This window comes from Mobula birostris, chromosome 3, assembly GCF_030028105.1.
Source record: "Mobula birostris isolate sMobBir1 chromosome 3, sMobBir1.hap1, whole genome shotgun sequence".
NCBI classification, from domain to species: domain Eukaryota; kingdom Metazoa; phylum Chordata; class Chondrichthyes; order Myliobatiformes; family Myliobatidae; genus Mobula; species Mobula birostris.
In genome coordinates this window covers 88086751-88108751 of record NC_092372.1, presented here as the reverse complement: position 1 = coordinate 88108751, position 22001 = coordinate 88086751, and the positions used below count along the sequence as shown (strand labels likewise).

The 22001-nt window shown below is 40.4% G+C and overlaps 1 protein-coding gene across 12 annotated transcripts in view; it reads right to left on the bottom strand.

Annotated features, from left to right (window-relative positions):
* prom1a (prominin 1a) overlaps positions 1-22001 on the bottom strand; it is a 166914-nt gene that overhangs the window by 33080 nt on the left and 111833 nt on the right. For all 12 annotated transcript variants that reach the window (XM_072252996.1, XM_072252994.1, XM_072252991.1 and 9 more), the window contains 4 exons: positions 13489-13609; positions 13345-13408; positions 7293-7382; positions 80-297 (listed from right to left, as the gene is read on the bottom strand). In XM_072252996.1, the coding sequence (XP_072109097.1) occupies positions 80-297; positions 7293-7382; positions 13345-13408; positions 13489-13609 (493 nt within the window). The remainder of the gene's footprint in view (positions 1-79; positions 298-7292; positions 7383-13344; positions 13409-13488; positions 13610-22001) is intronic.

Below are 22001 nucleotides of genomic sequence, written 5' to 3'. Positions count from 1 at the left end.
GGCAATTGAAGAGCAAATGATAACTCAAACAAGCTAGATATTGACAGGTACAGTGAAGGGAGAAAACAAAATATCCTACTTGGTTGAAGTCTGCATTTATGCTGAGAGTGTCGAGTGAATCTCTTATGGCATTACAGTGGTCAACAGTTCCTGGAACCTTGCAAGCTGCATCATTCAACGTGTTGTTGAGACTTGTTTGTACATCAGTCAGGCTTACGTGAAGATTGCTGGTTGCTTCCCCTAATGTTCGCTTGGAGATGATTACATTCTCTAAAGCTTCCTTGCTGTCTTTGATGTCTGCAGATTCAGAGGGTCAATCAAGTTATCGTACTGCACAGTAAAACATTTTATTTTCAGCTGACTGGACAAATCCCACCAGTCTTTAGTGTTCCATTTTGATGTGGCTTTCAAGTTTGCTCCACCCAGATTTAGTAGGAAAATTGATCAACTTGTACCAGTTACTTCCACGAGGAAAATACTTGCAAAATTGCAGTCAGATGTTTATCAATTTGTCCAAATGCACAAATTGTAGCAAATCTACACCACTTACAATACAGCAAAGAAACATCCTGCATAAGACTGGACCAGATACAGACAATGACTCTCCATGACATTACTGAAGAGACTAATGCAAGAATTAGTTAAGTTTTTATTTGAGTATTTAAATACATTAATGTTTAAAAACTTTCAATTAGATGTTTTTAAATAGTTTAACAATTTTACATATGTTGTTGAATGGCAGAAAGTGTGCTTTAAAACTCTGTGTCATGCCATCAGTTCAGAGTCCAGCAGTGTAGCAGAATGGGCTATCATAATTATTTCTGCTTTCCCACGGGTAGGGCTTTTTGGCAGAAGTTCAGACCCTCACTGTGAGGCAATGTATAGCTCCTAACTGTACATTAATGCTGGGAGAAACATATTAACCAAGGACAAACTTGGTGCAGACATCAGTGTTGAGTATTGCTGATGTGCTACTGATCAAATACTCTGGGCCAATGCTTAGTTTCAATGTGTAGAATTATTTCCAAAAATTCAAGTTACACTTTCCTTTATTCTGACATGAATATTAAGACTGCTCAGGAACATCAGCACATAACGAAGAAAGAAAGAAGCACAGTGAGCCACTCGAACCCTTCTGATTGCTTTACCATTCAGAAATATCACAGCTGATCATTTTACTGTATTAGCTCCCTATTTATTATTCACTCAGTATCTCATAAAACCTAGCAATTTCTTTTTTTATATGTATTCAGCAACTGAAAAACTCCAACCCTCTCGGGTTCCAAAAGTTCCAAAAGCTGTCATGAAAATCTTCCCACAATTCTTAGTAATCTCTGGCTCTAAATACTGCAGCAAAGAAGAAAAAAAATCACCCTTGTATCTATCCTGTCCACAATGCTAAAATCTTCAGGTGCTGAAAAATTGAGAAAGTACTGATTATGTCAAGCATCAGTGGAGAGAGAAAGTGAAGGTGCTTTAGCCATGGGTCATCATGAGAAGGGAACAGTGGCCACACAGAATAAAACTTGGTGTGCAAAGTACTCAGGTAGAAAATGAAGTTTCTCAAGCTTACATCAGGCATCACTGGAGCAATGGAGGAGCAAGGAGTTGGTGCTACAGCAGGGCAGAGAATTACAGTGACAGGTAGCTGCAGGGGATATTCTGCAAAGCATTAGGGCGCTGCCATAGCGTAGCAGTTAACATGACAGTATTACAGCTCGGCGTGTTCTGGAGTTCAGAGTTCAATTCTGGCACCATCTGTAAAGAGCTTGTACGTTCTCCCCCATGAGTGCGTGGGTTTCCTCCAGGTGTTCCAGCTTCCTCCCATGGCCCAAAGACCTACCAGCTAGTAAGTTAATTGGTCTAGTGATTGGGCTAGTGCAATGTGGCTTGTTAAACTGCAAGGGCCTGTTCCACACTGTGTATCTCCAATAAATACTTATCCATCTACTAAGTAAAGAGGATCATTCCGAGACCATGGATAACTGCATACTAAGTTAGAACAGCAATATGTAAATTTTTACCTCATCTAGAATCAAGTCCTTGAATGGTGGAACAGGAAAAGGTAAAGGGCAGGTGTTGCTTTAGGGCTGCACGGTAATAGCTCCAGTGATCCAGTTTCAATACCAACCTCAGATATTGCTTGTGTGGAGCCTGCATACCCTGCCTGCAATCACATGGGTTTCCGCTGTGCATTTACACTTTGTCCCACATCCCAAAGATGCAGCATCTGGCAGTATAACGGATTACTCTGAATTACTGCTAGCGTAACTGGATAGCAGGAGATTCCAGGTGGTGGTGTTAAGCATGAAAGGCATGGCTACAGGGAAGTACGGGAGGGAATGGGAATTGATAGGATTGCTCTGAGAATAATATAGCTGAATAGCTTCCCTCTCTGTTGTATGGAAATATGCAAAGTTTGCCAGAGTTTCACGGGAAGTGACAGGAGGTAGAAGAGTGAACAGCCCCTTTCAGAATGCTGGGGGGGGGGGGGGGGGGGCAGGAGAGAGAGAGGGGAAATGTGTCTCGTGATGGAACATTGTTAGAGATGGCAGAAATTATGGAAGACGATGGGTTAAAAGGAGAATTCCATCTTTGCCTGACTAAGGGAAAAGTGTAGAAGGAGAAAGTCACGAATCCTGCTAAGTAGGACAGAGGAAATGTTACATTAATGAAAAAAATATTTAAGACACTGGTGTGGGAAGTCTCATCAGTTGAGCAGATGCAATGGAAAAAGAAACCTGGCAAAATGGAAGCAGTTTGAGAAAGATAACTGAGGGCATAAAGAATTCTGGTTTCAATATCCATTTTAAAATATTAAAAAGAGCCTAAAGCTTTTAGGAAACAACTTAAAGAAATGAGAATGAGGGGCAGAACAGTATCAGGTGAAAATTTCTAGGATAGGCATCCGTTCGTCTCATGATCCATGGATTTGCTCCTTGGAAGATTTCCAGGGCGCAGGCCTGGGCAAGGTTGTATGGAAGACCAGCAGTTGCCCATGCTGCAAGTCTCCCCTCTCCACTTCACCAATGTTGTCCAAGAGAAGGGCACTAGGACCCATACAGCTTGGCACCGGTGTCGTCACAGAGCAATGTGTAATTAAGTGCCTTGCTCAAGGACAAACACGCTGCCTCAGCCAAGGCTCGAACTAGCAACCTTCAAATCACTAGACGAAGGCCTTAACCACTTGGCCACGCGCCTACACTGGTGAAAATTTCTAGGATACTGGGAGGAGCAAGGCCTTGCATGGATTTGAAAAATATGTGGAGAGTTTTAAATTCATGGTGTTGGAGAACAAGATTTAAATGTGACACAACAACACAGCAAGTTATACTGCTGCCTCACAATGCCAGAGACGGTGTATCAATTTGGATCTTGGGTGCTCACTGTGTGGAATTTGTACATTCTCCCTGTAACTGTGTAGGTTTTCTCCTGGTGCTCCAGTTTCCTCCCTCATCCCATGTGTGGGTTGGTAGGTTAACTGGCCACTGTAAATTGCCCAATGGGATTGCATTAATGTAGGATCAACATGGACTTGATTGGCTAAAGGGCCTGTTTTCAAGCTGAAAAAGAGTCACTGAAAAGTACAGCACAGAAACAGGACCTTTGGCCCATCTAGCCCATGCCAAAACCATCTAAACTGCTCACTCCCATCAACCTGCTCCAGGACCACAGGCCTCCATACCCCTACCATCCATGTACCTTTCCAAACTTCAAAATCAAGCTCGCATGCACCACCTGTGCTGGCAGCTCATTCCACACTCTCATGACCCTCTGAGTGAAGCAGTTTCTCCTCATGTTCTCCTTAAACTTCTCACCTTTCACCCTTAACTCATGACCTCTGTTTGTAGTCCCACCCAACTTCAGTAGAAAAAGCCAATTCACATTCACCCTATCTAAATCCCTCATAATTTAGTAAAACTCTATCAAATCTCTTCTCAAACTTCTATGTTCCAAGGAAGAAATCCAATTCAAGCTTTCCTTTCAACTCAGCTCCTGCCAACAACATCCTTGTAATTTTTCTCTGTACTCTTTCAACCTTAATCACATTTTCCAGTAGGTAGGTGACCAAAACTGCACACAAACTGCAAAATGCCAATGATGAATGGGTAGGATGATCGTCGATGACATGTCATTGGGAAAGCAAAGTTGGAAACCAGCGAAGTATCCAAAGAGCATAAACGAGGATAAAGCAGCAGGTGGACTAAGGGTTGGAGAGTGACAATATTGTTCAGAAATAAAGAGAGCAAGAAATCTGAAGCTCAGCTATGTAATAATAGAACAGTAAAGTCATAATATGACAAACAAGAGAATATCTGCAGATGCTGGAAATCAAACCAATACAATAGGAAATGGTGAAGAAGAGGGGGTGAGGTCAATACCGGAAGTTAGAGAAATCGATGTTCATGCCATCAGGTTGGAGGGTACCCAGACAGAATACAAGGTGTTGCTCCTCCAACCTGAATGTGGCCTCATCACAGCAGTAGAGGAGGCCACAGACTAACATGTCAGAATGAGAATGAGAAGTAGAATTGAAATGGGTGGCCAGCGGGAAAGCCTCACCTGGAAGGACAGTTTGGGGCATTAAATGGTCGTGAGGGAGGAGGTGTAGGGACAGTATGATTCAACCCAAAAATATGGCTGAAGTAGGGGGTAAAGGCAATGATCCCAATCATCCATTTTAAAGAGCCAGATCAGTTCAAATCTAATTGAACAGGCGATCAGACTAAAACCTTGGTTGAATACCACCTTTTCCTTCAGTTAAGGACACCTGCAATGGGCCACTGAGTTCCTCAGTTCACCAGGGTAGTCAGGCATCTTCACACCTTGCATCTCCCCACTGAGCTTGTACCAGGTTATATAGTTGTCCCACTGAGATCAATTGGAACAGTAGCTACTGAAGAAGTTAGATAATTTTATCATGTTAACTTAAATACCTAATTATGTACGTGTGTGTAGAGTGAATTTTTAAAAATATTTGATGTTCAGTGTTAGAATGTTAAAGATGCACACAAATTCAATGACAAAGGATCTGCAGATATGGCCACACCATCACTAAAGCCATTGTGGGTGAGAATGGACAACTTGAATTCAGAGGGGGCCTGTGCCATGCTGTTCAGCTGAAAACCTGGTTAATAACCAAAGACTCCAACCAGAAGCAGGCTGGAATAAACAATATGCACCTTTAGCAGGCTCAGGGAGCTTACAATCAGTGGAAGATATGTCCCCAAAGTCTTTTAGTTTGAAATGAAGAAAGTTTTAGCTCACCAGAGGTGGAGCAATGCCCACATTACAAGTACAAGAGAAACAGTTTCTTTAAAAAAATTGAAGATCTGGCAGCACATTGTGACCCATACATAAAAGAACAGTACAATTATCTCGAAGGGTCTTGGCCTGAAATATCAACTGCTTATTCCCCTCCATGGATGCTACTTGCCCTCCTAAGCTCCTCCAGCACATTGCTCCAAAATCCCACCATCTGCAGCAACTCTTGTGAGTAGAATTATTTTTGGATCTTTGCTCAAAGAAAAAACACTCGTCAGCTTTATGTATGGGATGCCAACAAATATAGTTGTTTTGTGCAATCTTCTATTAAAACATTTTTCAGGTTCATTTTCAGGTGTACTGTTGAGAATGTGCTGGCACTGACCTTGTTAGAATGCTTGAGTCATGTGTAAGACGACTGGAAAATAATCCAAATTATGAAGTACTGATATGTCACCTCTAGATGGCTACCAAGTTTCACATAATTTAACAACTAACAAGCAGTGCTCAGCATACAGGATTGAAAAAGAAAGTATTGTTTTGAATCTGAAAATTTTGGGCCATTTAACTCAGTTTTTAAAAGATCACTTTACAAAAGCTCCTTTATGTACAGCTTGCCTGAATTAAAGGCAGTCAAGCATTTGTTGAATGATGATACCAATTCCAAAGACTCGATCTGAAAATTCTGATTTAAATCAACAAATGTTGTTTAACAATATTAATATAATACAGTTTTCACCTAAATAATACTATAATAAACTCTTGCAGACTGGTGGATTTTGTGCAGACAAATAATTTCCATGGTGATTTAATTAAATGTGTGACTACCCATAGAGTAAACTTCACAGCAAGGCCAAATACAACAATATGGATTCTGACAAAAAAAAAATCAAAGAAATCATGAACAAACAAGTATACGAGACTTAAAACATCTGATGCCAAAATTACCTTTGATAGCCCTTTTCACCGTGGCTTCAATGCAAGGAAAAAAATAAAGCAAACAAATGATAACAGGAAAGTGATGGTAATAGTTGGAAAAAAGGTACATTGGTACCAGTTAAGTGTATCAGTTCCTGCTAAGTGTTGTCATGTGTCTCATCTTTTCATTATAAATTACTAAGATACTCAGATACACTCACTGTAAACTTTAAACATTATTGTGCTTAAACAAATTAAAGCACATCCTTAGATTCCCTCCCTCGTGTAGTGCTGATCCCAGTGAAAATAATATTAAGGAACAAAGCAAATGAATTGGCAAGTTTTTGACCTAGTGCTTCGGCAAACTGTTAGAAAGTGTGCCCAATAGCCAGGGATGGGGTTGGGATTAACTAAAACACTTTCTTCCCCTGTTCCCTTCCAATGTTTTAATAGACTGTCACATGCCACTTAAACTGGAATCTTTTCAAATGACTGCTAGTAGTAGTCATTGTTAGGACTGCCAAAAATTCTAACACTAGAGACCTTTATTGTTTAGTTCACTGACTTTAACTAAACAAAAAGCAAATTTCAAAGATTTGACCTCTGTCTTAAGCCACTCAATTATACATCCTTATTTAAACAATTTCACTTCTGCAAGGGATATAATGGAAATGATCAATAAGTTTTCCTCCATGTAATGGAAAGGTGGCAAGTTATAGCAATTACCTTATTAATTCAATGAAAGCATAAATATTAACAGAAAACTATCCAATAGACAATTTTCCTTAAATAAAATTATTTTCTTTGTACTGCTGCTCAATGAATACTTTTAAGAGAGGTACATATTCTGCACAAGTACTCTAGAAGGAACAGGGAATTAGATTGATGCACATCAGAATTTAGTCTTGTATTTCCAATTTAGATTAATAATTAACACCCTACTTCATCCTGTGTTCCATCATCCTAAATTTCAATTTCAAAGTCTATATTGTGTTAACTAATTGAGTATAGAATATCCTCTGCCAGTTTCGAAATGTGTGCATTGTTTCCCCCACATATTGACTTGCACAATTCTGTTACCATTCAAAATATCATTGCATACAACGAACCTCTGGCCATATTGAAAGAAGCATCCAGTGCAGGAATAACATCCTTTGCAAAGCGAGCTTTTACTTTACCTCCAAGAACACTGCCAATATCTGCATGGGAGAAAGAAAGAAATATTTTTGATTAGCAAAATGCAACTGCATCCAAATATGTTTACGTTAAATTTTCTGTAGATCAGAAAGTACATTAAGAATGTTATAAATGTTTACCAATAACATGTAAATGTTAGAAAATAGTTTTGGAAAATAAAATCCTAAACATTTTCTGCACTTGTGCAAAACTAGAAATTTTCCACACAAGTATCAGCCATTATCTCTTCCTCAAGAGGATCAGTAATTGGAAAAGAAAAGCATCTCACTGCAGATGTCGCAAGACCTACTGAGCATCTCCAACAATTTCCAATTTCATATAAAGTTAAGAAAGAAAACAAGTATTGTAACAAGTTGAAAGCAACCATTGAGGACTTGCTTTTCATTGAAATGTCACAATAGAAGTAAAGGTAAATATTTGAAGAGAGATTACATAGAGCAAGAAAAGTCATTTCAAGATGATGTTCTCAGCAGTGGATTTGAGGAAGGAAAGCACGTAAGGCGGCCAGAAGTTTTGAAGATTTAAGTGTGGACAGAGTTCAGTATTTTCGTGAAGACCGTTAAACCATGTGTACATGAAGACAGATAAGGAGTTACCTACATGTCAGTACTATGCCAGAGATTACAGCAGATCAGAAGAAGCTGCCAATGTGCACAAAATAGAGCTCAAGGACTGAAAAGTGGCAAATATAAACACTGCTTCATACATTTTAAAGCACATTTTAAGTTGGATTATTCCACAGTCATATACAGTATACAAGAATCCACTTCAAAAATGGAAAAGTGTTCCATTTCTCTGCTCTTTCACCACCAACCACCTTCAAAATGAATAGCAAAATGTTCTGCAAGTTTTAGGAAAGCTACTGTGACAACTTCAGAATCAAAAATGAAAACCTCAGATTCTGCAGGGATTAAAATGCCAAGGCATGAAAGAAGAGTATTTAATGACCCAAAGACAGGAAACAAAAGCACAAATGCAAATGATGGTTAAACTATGGGAAAATATCCTCACTGTGCATTGAAATCAAAAACAATTCAGATTTCCACACAAGGTTTTGCTTAACATGGAAATTAAGGTTGTAGTCTATACTTCAGCACATCTCAACAGGATGCACTAGAATCTCCCCAATGGAATCAAGGGAAATTACTTAGTGAGGCAAATAAAAGTTAGGGGTGAACTCTTGCTGTAAGATAGTCAGAAATACACTAAATGAGTGTTCAATAGCAACAAAGCCATATCAACTACTTAGCCACAAAACTAATGTAATAGAAGTGTGGATAATTCTCATACCTTCTAAATTGAAATATTTAAGTTTTTAAACCATTATAATTTCATGCTAGTCATGTCAATGTTACAATATTTAGGTAGTTCTCTACAAGACTGTTACTTTTTCCTGACTTGATTCCTGAAAAATGTCATCCTGCAGAAAATGCAGACCCACAACTGCCTGCAAAATGTTTCTTACATGCAACCCCACTCTATGCATATCCAGTGATAATGCCATAGAGAAATTGTGATCAGTGTATTTGCAAGTTGTTGCTTAAGAGAAGAATGGGCTCAAACCCAAAGCCTGTCTGGCCTTCCTTTCCATGTACCATTGAAACGCACTGAATACTTCTCGACATATCCCTATGTCACTGTGCAAATTTTATATTCAATCCTATATCCCTCCGAGCAGCTATTCAGCAACTACCTTAATATCCACCACCATGACAACTCAGTTGGCAAGATTTTAAAATATTGCTTAGACTCATAGGGGAATACAGCATTGGACTGCCCTGTAACACATATAGTTCTGTGTAATGTTGCAATTGCTTGGCTTATCCATAGACTGACTGTAGGATGAGAGTCTGAAGCTGAAATAACAACTCATCAATGGCAAAACCAATCTGCTGGAGGAACACAACCACTGTGAGAGGGAAGGAATTGTTGATGCCTCAGGTTGAAACCTTGAATCAAGACCAGTGTACGGTTTCAATCTGAATCGTCAAAAATTCCTTTCCTCCCTCAGATGCTGCTTGACCCACTGAGTTGCTCTAGTGGACTGTTACTCCAGTTTCTAGAATCTGCAAGCTTGTGTCAGAAAGACCATCTGGCTTGTACTGTGGAGTGCACAAGAACTGCTGCTACTGGTTATGACAAAGGTTTTGATAGCACTGCAATCTGAAAGGCTAGATTAAAGTCTTCAGCTAGGATGGAAGATACTATGGATTCGGACATTAGACGAGGAGCCTTGAAGGAGTGAAATACAATTCTCCATTACAGTTACAATTTGCAAATGTACAAGACAAAGTGTTTTAAAACTACTTTAATTATTAAAGAATATTTGAAAGGTTGTGAATATTTCAATATCAATAACAAGATGTTAGTTAGACCAAAAGTCTTTGTGCTGTGTCGAGAACACTTCCTGTCTGAAGGATGAAAGATCATTTTCATCAAATATTGTCAAATAGTTAAATTCCAGTTTTAAGGCTACTAAAACTAATAATTATGAACAGAAACAAGATCACGATTTTCAAATATTTAAAATATCTCAATACAGTATTGCATTATGCACAATTAAAATTAAATATGCGTGTTAGCTTGTCAATGCCTCCCTGATTTAAAGTGACCATTTATTCAATCAACTTCATGAGAAGGACGCCAGGAATCCAAATGAAGTGGTTGATTGCTAAAACAACTGGAAAAGGGCAAGTTCCTGCTAAAAGTTACCAGAACCTTTTTGGAAATTTAAGATCGGCTGCAAGCACCCTGATGAAGGGCTTCAGCCCAAAGCATCACATGCTTAATCCTCTCCATAGATGCTACCTGACTTACTGAGTTCCTCCAGCATTTAGCATGTGTTGCTGAAGAGAATTACGGAATCACTTGGGCTTGAAGTGTTTTTTTACCCCTGAAATACAGGAACAGAGCATTGAGAGTAGACTAACAATTATCCTTCAGTTGACTTTCCTGCCCTAAAGCAATTTAAACAAAAATAGGTCATTATTTTTAAATGATGGATCTCTTGGGAGTATATTGAAGTCTTATAATATTAATTTTGTAATATTAATATGTATGAAATAAAGCAAATTATAACCATTTAAAATTCAATAAACCTTAATAATAATACTTCACCTGGCAATGCTTCCCTCTGTACGTTTGTAATATTATACGTTTTTATGTAACTCAAATGATCAGATTAGTTTTGAAATAGAAAGTCATTTGCTCCAGAGAGTCCATGTTGTTTGACAAAGCAATTTCATTTTCTGCCAAGTTTTTCCTCATCCTTTTCTTCCTGTATTCCCATTGTTTCCCCAGATTCCAACACTTATGTGCACAGTAGACACAATATAAAGTGGCTATTTAACCTCATAACCCACACATCTCTGGAATATGGGAGCAAACCAGACCATATGGAGGAAACCCACTGGGGCACAGGAAGAATATGCAAAAAGGTATCGCTGAAGGTCAGTATTTAATTCAGGTCATTGGAGCTCTGAAGCAAAAGCTCTACTAGCTATGCCACCCTCAGCAATGATTTTCTCCCCACCCCCCACTACCAATACTCAATTTAGATAGATTAGGGACAACTTGAGAGGAATTTCAAAAAGAGTGTTATAGGCATGTAGTGCCCTTATACATACAGTGTAATGGCAAAAAAACAATTTCAAATCTCTTGACGTCTTAAAAGGAAGCCTGAGAAGTGAAAACAACTTCTGGGTCAATAGAATAGAGTCAAAAGTAACATCAAACTAACGGAAGCAACAGACACAATTAAATGATCAAGAAGAAAATGCAAATAGTAAAATAGCTTCATAGTGATTTAGTGTGTGTTTAGAGGATGCTCCTATTGGCTACACTGCTAAAAATGCAATCTAGATAGCTGAAAGATTTGCATATATTGTACCACCCATCAATACAGTAAAGGCATTCTTATAATTTGATAGAAATCTGTGTTGTATTAAATTTAGTAAAATACTCGATTAATGTCTGAACAGTACAAAATGACAACTGTGAACTTGCAGCATGTAGTGCATATGTACAAAGGAAACACTGTAGGTTTGTTAATGTTGAATGTTTGCAGATAGCAGCTGAATTCTTTTAGTCTCAGGCACCATTAACATGAGAATGTCCATTAATGACAATGTCTGTTGGTCACTTTAAGAAAGAATCCCCAACCTAGCTCTCTATGCCTGTCAAAATGGCTTGATGGATTCATTTTTGGATTTGCACCTATTGCTTATATGTAATATTAATGCTCTTTTTAAGCTAAATAAATGTGATGTCAAGACATTGATGACTGACCGTTAAAATGTCTAATTGATTTATAAGGGAATGCTGAACATTGTGTTAATAAACACAAGCTGTCAGAATGAAAGAAACCTGGTTGAGTTAATGGCTGGCACGAGAACAAAATATCAGAGTTTTTCTGTCTGTGCATCTCTCTAAACTTATGGAACTTGTTTATTGGGGTACCTTCCACTCGGTTCTTTGGACTTCACCTAGACTGGGAAATCACAACTGGTGCCAAGGACCCAGGGTGATTTCACAAGCGAGCTGGAATTCAGAGTTCCCCTGACAACAGCAACAATCAAGTGGTGACTAACAACTGTGAGCCCTGAAACCCTTATGAAACTCTTTGTGACTTACTGCATAGTAAATGTGTGGTTTTGTGTGCTTTCTATTTTTATGTTAACAAATTAGGCTCACGTCTCCGCTGCCAACCTTCTGCAGGGATGATTCATGTCATGACTCCATGGTCCCCTCCTACCTCAACACTCCTGCAGTATTAGGCAATACAAGTTTCCCTATACCTCTACGCTCACCACCATCCAGGAGGCAGATACTTGTATGTACCTCCTCTATCTAACCTCATCCATTTCATCTGAATCTCTCAATGAGACCTCCTCTACAATTACAAGACCAAGCATAGACAGATGACTATTTTGCAGAGGAACTGTGCTGTCTGCAAAGACCATTTAAGCTTTCCAGTGCATGCCATTTCAATTCCCCTACCCATTCCCATACAACCCATCTGCCCTTGGCCTTTACCACTGCCACGGGGTATCCAAATGGGAACACCTTATACTCCACATGGGTACCCCACAGGCCAATGGTACGAACATTGAATTTTCCAATTTTATATAACCCACACCTCATGTTTCTTTTCCGCCTCCCATTTACCCATCTTGCCCATTCTTGATTCATTTCTATCTGTCACCTAATTCCACATGTCCGCCACCCATTCGCCTATCTGCATAGATTTCTTTTCTCTTCTCATCTCATGCCCTTCCCCCATCGAGATACATCATTCCCCGCCTCACCAAGTTCTGCCCATTACCTAGCCATCCAGACTGCCCCCTTCCCCTCACATCTACAGCGGCTTTCTCCCCTCTACACTCCCAATTGTGTGGCAGGTATCCCCTTAAACTCCAGTGTAAAGTCTCTTCGTCAACCAAAAGAAACAAATAGCATCAAATAGAAACATTTGGAATTGGGCAAAGGGTTGAAAGCTTTTGTTTTTAAGAAAGTGTTTGTTTCTTCCAAAGAGAAAGTTTATATAACAACTCTTACTCTTCATGCACAAGATCATTTAGAATATTTGTTTTACTTTCTTTAGCATCACAAAACATAAATCATGAAAAGAATAAATATTAACCCCACCTCCAATACACAAACTTCCTTACAAGCACAAAAACATAACTGCTGGAGGAAGTCAGCGATCAACTGTTTGAGGCAGAGAAATGGTTAATATTTCAGATCAAACCTGCATTAGACCATCCACATGCATCCTCAAATGCCGCCTGATCTGATTTCCTCCAGCAGTTTGTTTTCTGCTTCAGATTACAGCATCTGCCATCTAATATCTTCCTTTGTAGGATCTTGCCTAACTACCCCGCTCATTGATTGATTTACTTGATGAATAATAATTCATAAGCAAATGCTTATGCAAGAAAACCAAATGAAAACAGAATTACTTACTATTAAGATCAGAGAATGCTCTGTTCTTGGTTGTGTCATACTGTTGGGTGATGTAATTTATTTGCTGAAAGAAAAATAATTGATTACTTGCTAAAATTCATCTCGTGAAATCATCAGTCTATATTCAACCAAAACTTTTCTTACAATTGGTGCTTGATTGAGCAAGGTATGCAGGTCCTGAAAGTTGCTGTTGACCAACTTCTTTACTTCTTTAATTTGGTTGGTAAGATTCTGATTTGCTGCAAACATGCACAGGGTCCCTGCCCTAGTTGTAGTATAAAAAAAAAGTTATTTTAAAAAAAGTTATTTTAAAAAAAGAAATGAAATGTTCACAGAGATTGTTATGTCAAAATCAATTACACTGCATAAATTACCAAAGCATCAAAATCTATTGAATGATTTTCAAGTCTATCAATAAGGTTCATAGTGATTAAAATCTGAATTTCACTGCAGGACTGAACTGAATTGATTTGACTATTTCTTACATCCTTCACATACATGAGAAGGGAAAATCTTTACCTCTCAGTCTGAACGTGCAAATTATAATAATTTGTAATAAATAGTACGTACAATAAGATATACAACAGAACAGCCAATTTAGCTTAGAAATATAATTATGTCAGCATAAATTAATCAGTCTGATGGCCTGGTGGAAGAAGCTGTCCCGGAGCCTGTTGGTCCTGGCTTTTATGCTGTGGTACTGTTTCCTGGATGGCAGCAGCTGGAACAGTTTGTGGTTGGGGTGACTCAGGTCCCCAATGATCCTTCGGGTCCTTTTCATGCACCTGTCACTGTGTGTCCTGAATAGTGGGAAGTTCACATCCACAGATGCGCTGGGCTGTCCGCACCACTCTCTGCAGAGTCCTGCGATTGAGGGAAGTACAGTTCCCATACCAGGCAGTGATACAGCCAGTCAGGATGCTCTCAATTGTGCCCCTGTAGAAAGCTCTTAGGATTTGGGGACTCATGCCAAACTTCAACCGTCTGAAATGAAAGAAGCACTATTGTGCTTTTTTCACCACACAGCAGATATGTACAGACCAAGTGAGGTCCTTGGTGATGTGTATACTGAGGAACTTAAAGCTGTTCACTCTCTCAACCCCAGATCCATTGATGTCAATAGGGGTTAGCCGGTCTCCATTCCTCCTGTATGTCCACAACCAGCTCCTTTGTTTTTGCGACAATGAGGGAGAGGTTGTTTTGTTGACACCACTGTGTCAGGGTGACGACTTCTTTTCTGTAGGGCTGCCTCATTATTATTGAGATAAGGCTAATCAATGTAGTGTCATCTGCAAATTTAATTAGCAGATTGGAGCTGTGGATGGTGACACAGTTATGGGTATACAGACTAAGGTGGGGGAGGGGGCTTAAGACACAGTCCAGTATTGAGGGTCAGAGGTGAGGGAGCCCACTCTTGCCATCTGTCGGCAATCCGACAGGAAGTTCAGGATCCAGCTGTACAAGGCAGGATGAGTATTTAATTCCTACATTATTTAAGCTTTTAAAACCCACTAGTATTTTGAAAAGCTGAAAAAGAAATTTAAAATATTAATCATTTCACAATTTTAAAAGCAAAGGTAATTTTGCTCACATTTTGTGTGCCATTTTCATGAAACATAAGCAGCTTACTCAAAATCAAAGCTGTTCAGTGAAGTGTCAGGAATGAAAGATCATACAGTATGGAACCAGGGATCATGGTCTGAAAATGAGGGCTTGGCATGCAGGGCAAATGAGAATAAAGTTCTTCTTTTTTGAGATTTGGGTGTGAAATAGGTATTATCCCTGAAAGTACCTGTTGTGTATTTAAAGAGACCCCCCCCCCCCCGTTCAATTATATAATTCATTACAGGTTATACATGTAAATGTGAATTGCATACGTTATCACGCTACATGATATGTGCACACCTCGCTTACAGTATAGACGAAGCTAGACCTCCAATTCAGACTCCCATGTGTTCCTTCAAATTAGTTTAATGCTTTGAACTCACAAAACCTAATGCTATCCTATCAAGTTCCACATGGATTTTATCATTCAAGGAAGTCACTCCTCATTCTCCCAAACTTGAGTTTAGGCCTGATCTGCGTAGGTCTACAGCTTCCTATTCCTCGTTCCAGAAAATGTGGTGGGCCTTACACTCCCTATGTCACAAGTGATACACTAAATCTGTACACAATACTCCAGCTGCTGTTCCATCATATCTGTATATAATCATATAAAATGATTTGGGCAAGAAAACCCATTTACCACCTACTGTGCCCCCTTCCCCTACTGATGACTCAATACAACTCCACGGAGAACACCACTTGGAGGAGGTACTGAGAGTGCAGAACGTGCTGTACTCAGGGGAGGACTTCGCTGTCTATCATGAGTGGCAAAGCAGCACCACCACATGGAGCCAGCTCAAAGGATATTGCTAATAGATTGGGTTTGTGGCAGGTACATAATGAGGGAACTGAGAAGGGAAAAACTTACCTGATCTCAGCTTTGCCAATAAGCATTCTCAGGTGCACCTACCTGCATTGTTCTTGCGGAGATGAAACACCATCTGCAATGAGAAGAGGACTGTATCATGTGGCATCGCCTCCATACTAGTTGGGGTAGGGCTAGCATCCATGAGGCACCACATGTCGCATCAACAGCAGAACTGTATTTGACCACAATTAGCAACCTCATGGCCTAGTGGTATATCCCCAGTTCCACCATCAAACCTGTTCAGTGAAGATTTTAGGAGAGGATTCCAGGAACAACACACCTCAATCACAATCAATTGAGCGAGAAGACAGGACTACTTACATGCCAAACAGCATGCAATAGACAGATTAAGCAATGCCACAAGCAACAGATCAGAATCTGCTGCTTATGATAGATGATTGCTGAACTCACTGCAGGCAGCTCCACAGATATCACCATCCTTAATGATGGAGGAGCCCAACACACCAGTGTGAAAGAGGAAGCTGAAGCATTTGCAAGGATCTTCAGCCAGAAAATGGCAGGTGAATAACGTATCTCAGCCACCTTCAATGGTCCTCAGCACCATAGACACCAATCTTCAGCCAATTCAATTCAATTCACTCCACATGATATCAAGAAAGGGCTGAAGGCATTGGATACAGCCCCAACAATATTTCAGGAACAGCACTGAAGACCTCTGCCCCAGAACTTGGCTGCACCCTTGGCCAAGCTGCCCCAGTACAGCTAGAGCACTGAAATCAACCCAACAATGCAGGAAGTTAACCACGTACATCCTGTCTTAAGAAGCAGGACAAATCTAACCCAGCCGATGGTCGCCCTGTGAGTCTACTGTCGATTATCGGCTTAATTATAGTGGCCCTCCGGTGGTCAGGGCTGACCACAGATGTTGCATCCTCCTCATGCTGCTGGGGCAGTGCTATCTGTGGCTGAGGAGACCAAAGCGAGAGGGTCAGTCTGTTGCAAAGGTCACATCTACAAGTGGTCTCAGCTCTGGTGAAGGTGTACTGTTACCTTCTTTGTGCCCACTTGTCTTCTGCCGCTTTCAGGAATATTTCCTGGTAAAGTGTTGTTTCAGAGGGTTTCTCCAACTGGTGCGATCGGCTGCAAGTTCCTCCCAGGACTCCGGCCCAGTGCCTTCGGGTCCCATCTGCAGACATCTTTTACGCAGCTGCGGGCGGCCTGTGGTTATCTTGCCTGAAGCCAGTTCTCCTGAGCAGGGTGTACATGCTCGGGAGGTCAGCACAAGAGAGAACCTCAGCGCTGGGTATTCTGTCTCTCCAGGAGATGCCCAAGATGCGACAAAGGCACCTTAACTGGAAGCTGTTGAGCCTTCTCTCCTCCTTGGCTTATGTCGTCCAGGTCTTGCTGCTGTACAGCAGTGTACTGCTGACAGAAGCATTATATACTGCCACCCTTGTGTTGATTGAGAGTTTGGAGATCTCCCAGACTTGTGTGGTGAGGCAGACAAGAAGCCTTCCCAATGCACCTGTTGATTTCTGTATCCGAGCAATGCATCTGCAGCCTTCCCAATGCACCTGTTGATTTCTGTATCCGAGCAAAGGCTGATTCAGTTGTAGTTATCAATGGCAATATCTGGTGGCGCCTCCACTTCGTGTCCCAAGACATTTGTCTTTTTCAGGCTGATAGTCAGACCAAATTTGTTGCAAGCCTGGGAGAAGCAATCCATCAAGCTCTGAAGGTGCTGCAGAGTGAGGGTTGTGATTACTGTATCATCAGCAAACAGTATGACTCTGATCATAGCCTAATGCACTTTGGTTTTGGCTCTTAGGTGGGCGAGGTTAAAATGTCCACCTAGTGGGATCTAGTGTGGAGGTAGATTCCCTCTGTTGCAGCGTTAAATGCATGCCTTAACGGAAGGGCAAAGAAGATCCAGAAGAGAGTAAAGGTAGCAGATGCGGAGAGATATGTTAGTTCCAAAAATACATGAGGAAGCTTACTATTGTGGAACGGGCAGTTACGTTTATTAGTTTCTTTGTGCATGGGACAAACTAAAATGTGCGATGAGATATCACTCTAGTTGAAGGAGCAACACCTTGTATTCGGTCTCGGTACTCTCCAACCTGATGGATGAACATTGATTTCCTTGAACTTCATGTAATGGTCCACCCCTTCCTTCTCTATTTCTCATTCCCTTTTTCTCCCTCACTTGCCTGCCCATTGCCTCCCTCTGGTGCTCCTCCCCCTTTTCTTTCTTCCAGGACTTTCTATCCTCTCTTATCAGACTCCCCCCTCTCCAGCCCTATATCTCTTTCACCAATCAACTTCCCAGCTATTTGCTTTATTCCCACCCCCTTCCTGGTTTCACCTATCACCTTGTTTATTCCTCCCCTACCCCATCTTCTAACTCTGACTCATCTTTTTTTCTCTCTTCCATCCTGGTCCGAAACATTGGATGTACTCTCTTTCACAGATGCTGCCTGGGCGGCTGAGTTCCTCCAACATTTTGTGTGTTGCATGGGTGGCAAGTAACATTTGTGCAACACAAATGCCAGGCAGCGTCCAACTATCACCCAATGACACTTAGTGGCATTGGCAGAACTGAATTTTCTGCTGTAAATATCCTTGAGGTTACCACTGACCAAAACTGAACTGCAGTAGCTACATCACTATGGGGCTACAAGAACAGATCAGAAGTCTGGAACCCTACAGTGAGTAAATCACCAGCAATTCCCCAAAGGCTAGCCTCCAGCCACAAGGTTCAAGTTAGGTGCATGATAGAATACTCCACCTATCTCGATAACTGCACCTTCAACAACACACCGCACATGATAGCTGCCACCAACGTACATCAGCAGCAGTTTGTACCAGCTGTAGGGTGCAGTGCAGCAACTCACCAAGGTTCTTTAGAAAATAACTTTCAAACCCACGACCTCCAGAAGCAAAGCACGAGTACACTATCAACTGGAAGGCATCCTTTAAACCACGCAGCATCCCAAGGTACCTTCACTGATGCTGGATCCATTAGGGAGGGCATTATTGTATACTCACACTTCAAGGACTGCAGTGGTTCAAGAAGACAACTTGCTACTACCTTAAAGGACAATTAGGGATTCACAATTAAATGCTGCCTCTGCCTGAAAAGCCCACATCCCTTGAAAATAAAAGTACAATGCCTTTATTATTCTACTCCAACTTTCAAATTTTCTACCATAGTGAATAACATTTTTCCACATTGTATTCAACCAATCATATCCTTGTTCATTCATTACACCCCCCCTTCAAGATTCTCTGTATCCTCATCCCAGACCGGTAGCTAGCTTAGCTATTGAGTATATTAAACACTGCCACCTCATATGAGCAAATGCTTGGAGCCACACTCACGTCCCCATCTACATCAACGGAGCTGTAGTGGAACGTGTATCAAGCTTCAAATTCCTTGGTGTCCACATTTCCGAGGATCTCACCTGGTCCCTGAACTCCACCATCCTGATCAAAAAGGCGCAACAGCACTTTTATTTCCTGCGGAGCATCAAGAAAGCTTACCTCTGTCCCAGGATACTGACAGACTTTTACTGCTGTACCATTGAGAGCATACTCACCAACTGCGTCTCAGTGTGGTATGGCAATTGTCCCATATCGGACTGCAAAGCACTCCAGTGTGTGGTGAAAACTGCCCAGCAGATTATAGGCACCCAATTGCCCACCATTGAGAACATCTACTGTAAATGCTGCCTGGGCAGGGTGAAAAGCATTATCAGGGATGCATCTCACCCTAACCATGGACTTTTTACTCTCCTCCCATCCAGTAGGCGCTACAGGAGCCTCCGTTCCCGCACCAGCAGGCACAGGAAGAGCTTCTTCCCTGAGGCTGTGACTCTGCTGAACCTCACATCACAGCACTAAGCAGTATTGCACCCATATTGTACTGTCTCAGTACTTTTATATTTGTGTGCTGTAGCACTTACCTTTTATTTGCAGTTATTTTGTAAATTCTTTGCATTTCTGGTCAGATGCTAACTGCATTTCATTGGCTTTGTATCTGTACTCGGCACAATGACGATAAAGTTGAATCTAATCTAATATCAGCGAGTTCTCCAATAATATTAAGAGCCATGAGAAATGCAATCAAAGTGCACTTCTGAATTCAACATTAAAGTTTTTCCAAATATCAATCACTGCAGAATGAAATATTTCAATGAAGCCAAATTTAAAAGTTATATGTGTAGCATACTGTATACATCCCAAATCATTATTACAGGCTGAGTACTCCTTACCCAAAATCGGAATTTTTTTTGAGCACTGGCATGACATCACAAATGGAAAGTTCCTTAAGATACAGGGAGGGCTCCCAGGTGATGCACAGTTCACCGTGCACCATAGATGTACGTAATGAAGAGCAGTTAATAGAAAAAAGATTAAATAAACACTGCATAAAGCAAAAAAAATTAGGATTTCGATCATGTACTGTATCGTCAGCGGAGAAAACATATGCCACTTAGATAGCATGCATGAAACAAGCAAAGATCTATCACAACAAACTGAGAATTGAAGGTAGTTGTGAATATTCAGCAAGATGGTTGCAGAAATTTAAATGGCATGACACTGAATTTTTTTTTTAAAGTGTCTGCTGATCACAAAAACTTAGCACCAGAACATGTCTACAAAGCTGATCGTTTTTATACCTTACATAAAACCTAAAAAAAGTGAAATACAAATACTGTAACCTTTTCAACAAAACACGACATCGTAAGTAAAGAATGAAAACTTGCCGTTGAGCATTTTTGTTCAACGGCTAAATCAGGTATTCTCCTAATGCTGCTGTGTTGCTTTTGTTATCCTGAACACATGATATTTTCACTACATTCATAGTTGTAATAATTTTTACTGTTCAGGATATACTGTGTGTGATGAACAAAGACTGCTTACCGGTAGCACATAGGTTCAGAGTCGGAAATGATGGTGATCCCAAGCTATCTCATTATCTATTCCAAAATCAAAAAAAAAATCCGAAATCCAAAACACTTCTGGCCCCAACCATTTTCAATAAAGGATATTCAGCCTGCATTGGACTTTTTTTGCTTGTTTTACCAGATGGTACTCAGTAAAAGCAAAAAATACATTACACCAACTTTTATAATCCTATTTTATTTGAGAGTTTTTAAAAAAATGACTGCATACCATACACATTTTTTCTAAACTTCTGTAGCAAGCTCCACCATCTCTCAGCATCGCTCACCTACGCCATATCCCACCCAGCTACTTTTCCCCAGATAATGGAACTGCCCATTTACGCACATTACCTGATGTAGGTGACATACCTTGTCAAACCTGCTGTTTCACTTTTTCTTTTCCCATCCCAACCACAGTCAATATGGATGTAGTGTTTAGGGACAGTTCAACAAAGGCTAAACTTAAGAGATGTTTAGTTGTAGCATTTGAAATTATAATTCAAATGATACAATCATAATTCAAATATCTATGGTACCATGTTTAAACTCAGTCCAAGATCATTTATGCCAAATGAAAATAACCCGACCTTGAAATCAATTGGTTGTATCACAAGGCAGCAGCCATGAATAATTTTGTAATGAGATACTCTAGACAGAGATTCAGAGGCCCAGCTCAATAAACCAGTCCAGTTTGATAGAACCGACAACAGCTCAATTCATCCCCATTCTGTGCTTAATAAAAACTGTACAAGTTACTGTGGGAATTCACAAATGGTCCTCAAGGTAGGGTTGAGGAACAGGATCAAGATGGAGTGGCAAGAGTAGTTCTATATTCAACAGCTTTCTCACATTTCAGGACAAAACCTTGTTTGCATTATTCATTCAATGAATCCAAAGGCTCCAAAATGTTAACATACTGATGCAACATCTGATCAATGGCACTGTACAAACAACCCCTTCACTCTTGAACAAGAGGAAATGTGAGGAACTGCAACAGCAAAACAGTGCCTTGAACTGTCACAACTTTCCAACACAGGCGCAATAATATACATGTCCTTCCTGCACTTGTGGTGCAACAGTATGGACACTCCTTTACACTGTCCAATTTACTTTATTTCCTTATAGTAGGACAGAATTATTGCATTCCACTTTTTCAAGCTATTTGTTGGCCACAAGTATCATGCAACTTTGGACTCAGCTAAAATTGACAGAGCTCATCCTTTGGATAGCATCAGTTTTCAAACCTCAAGGAGTCTAAAACAACGCCAAGTGAC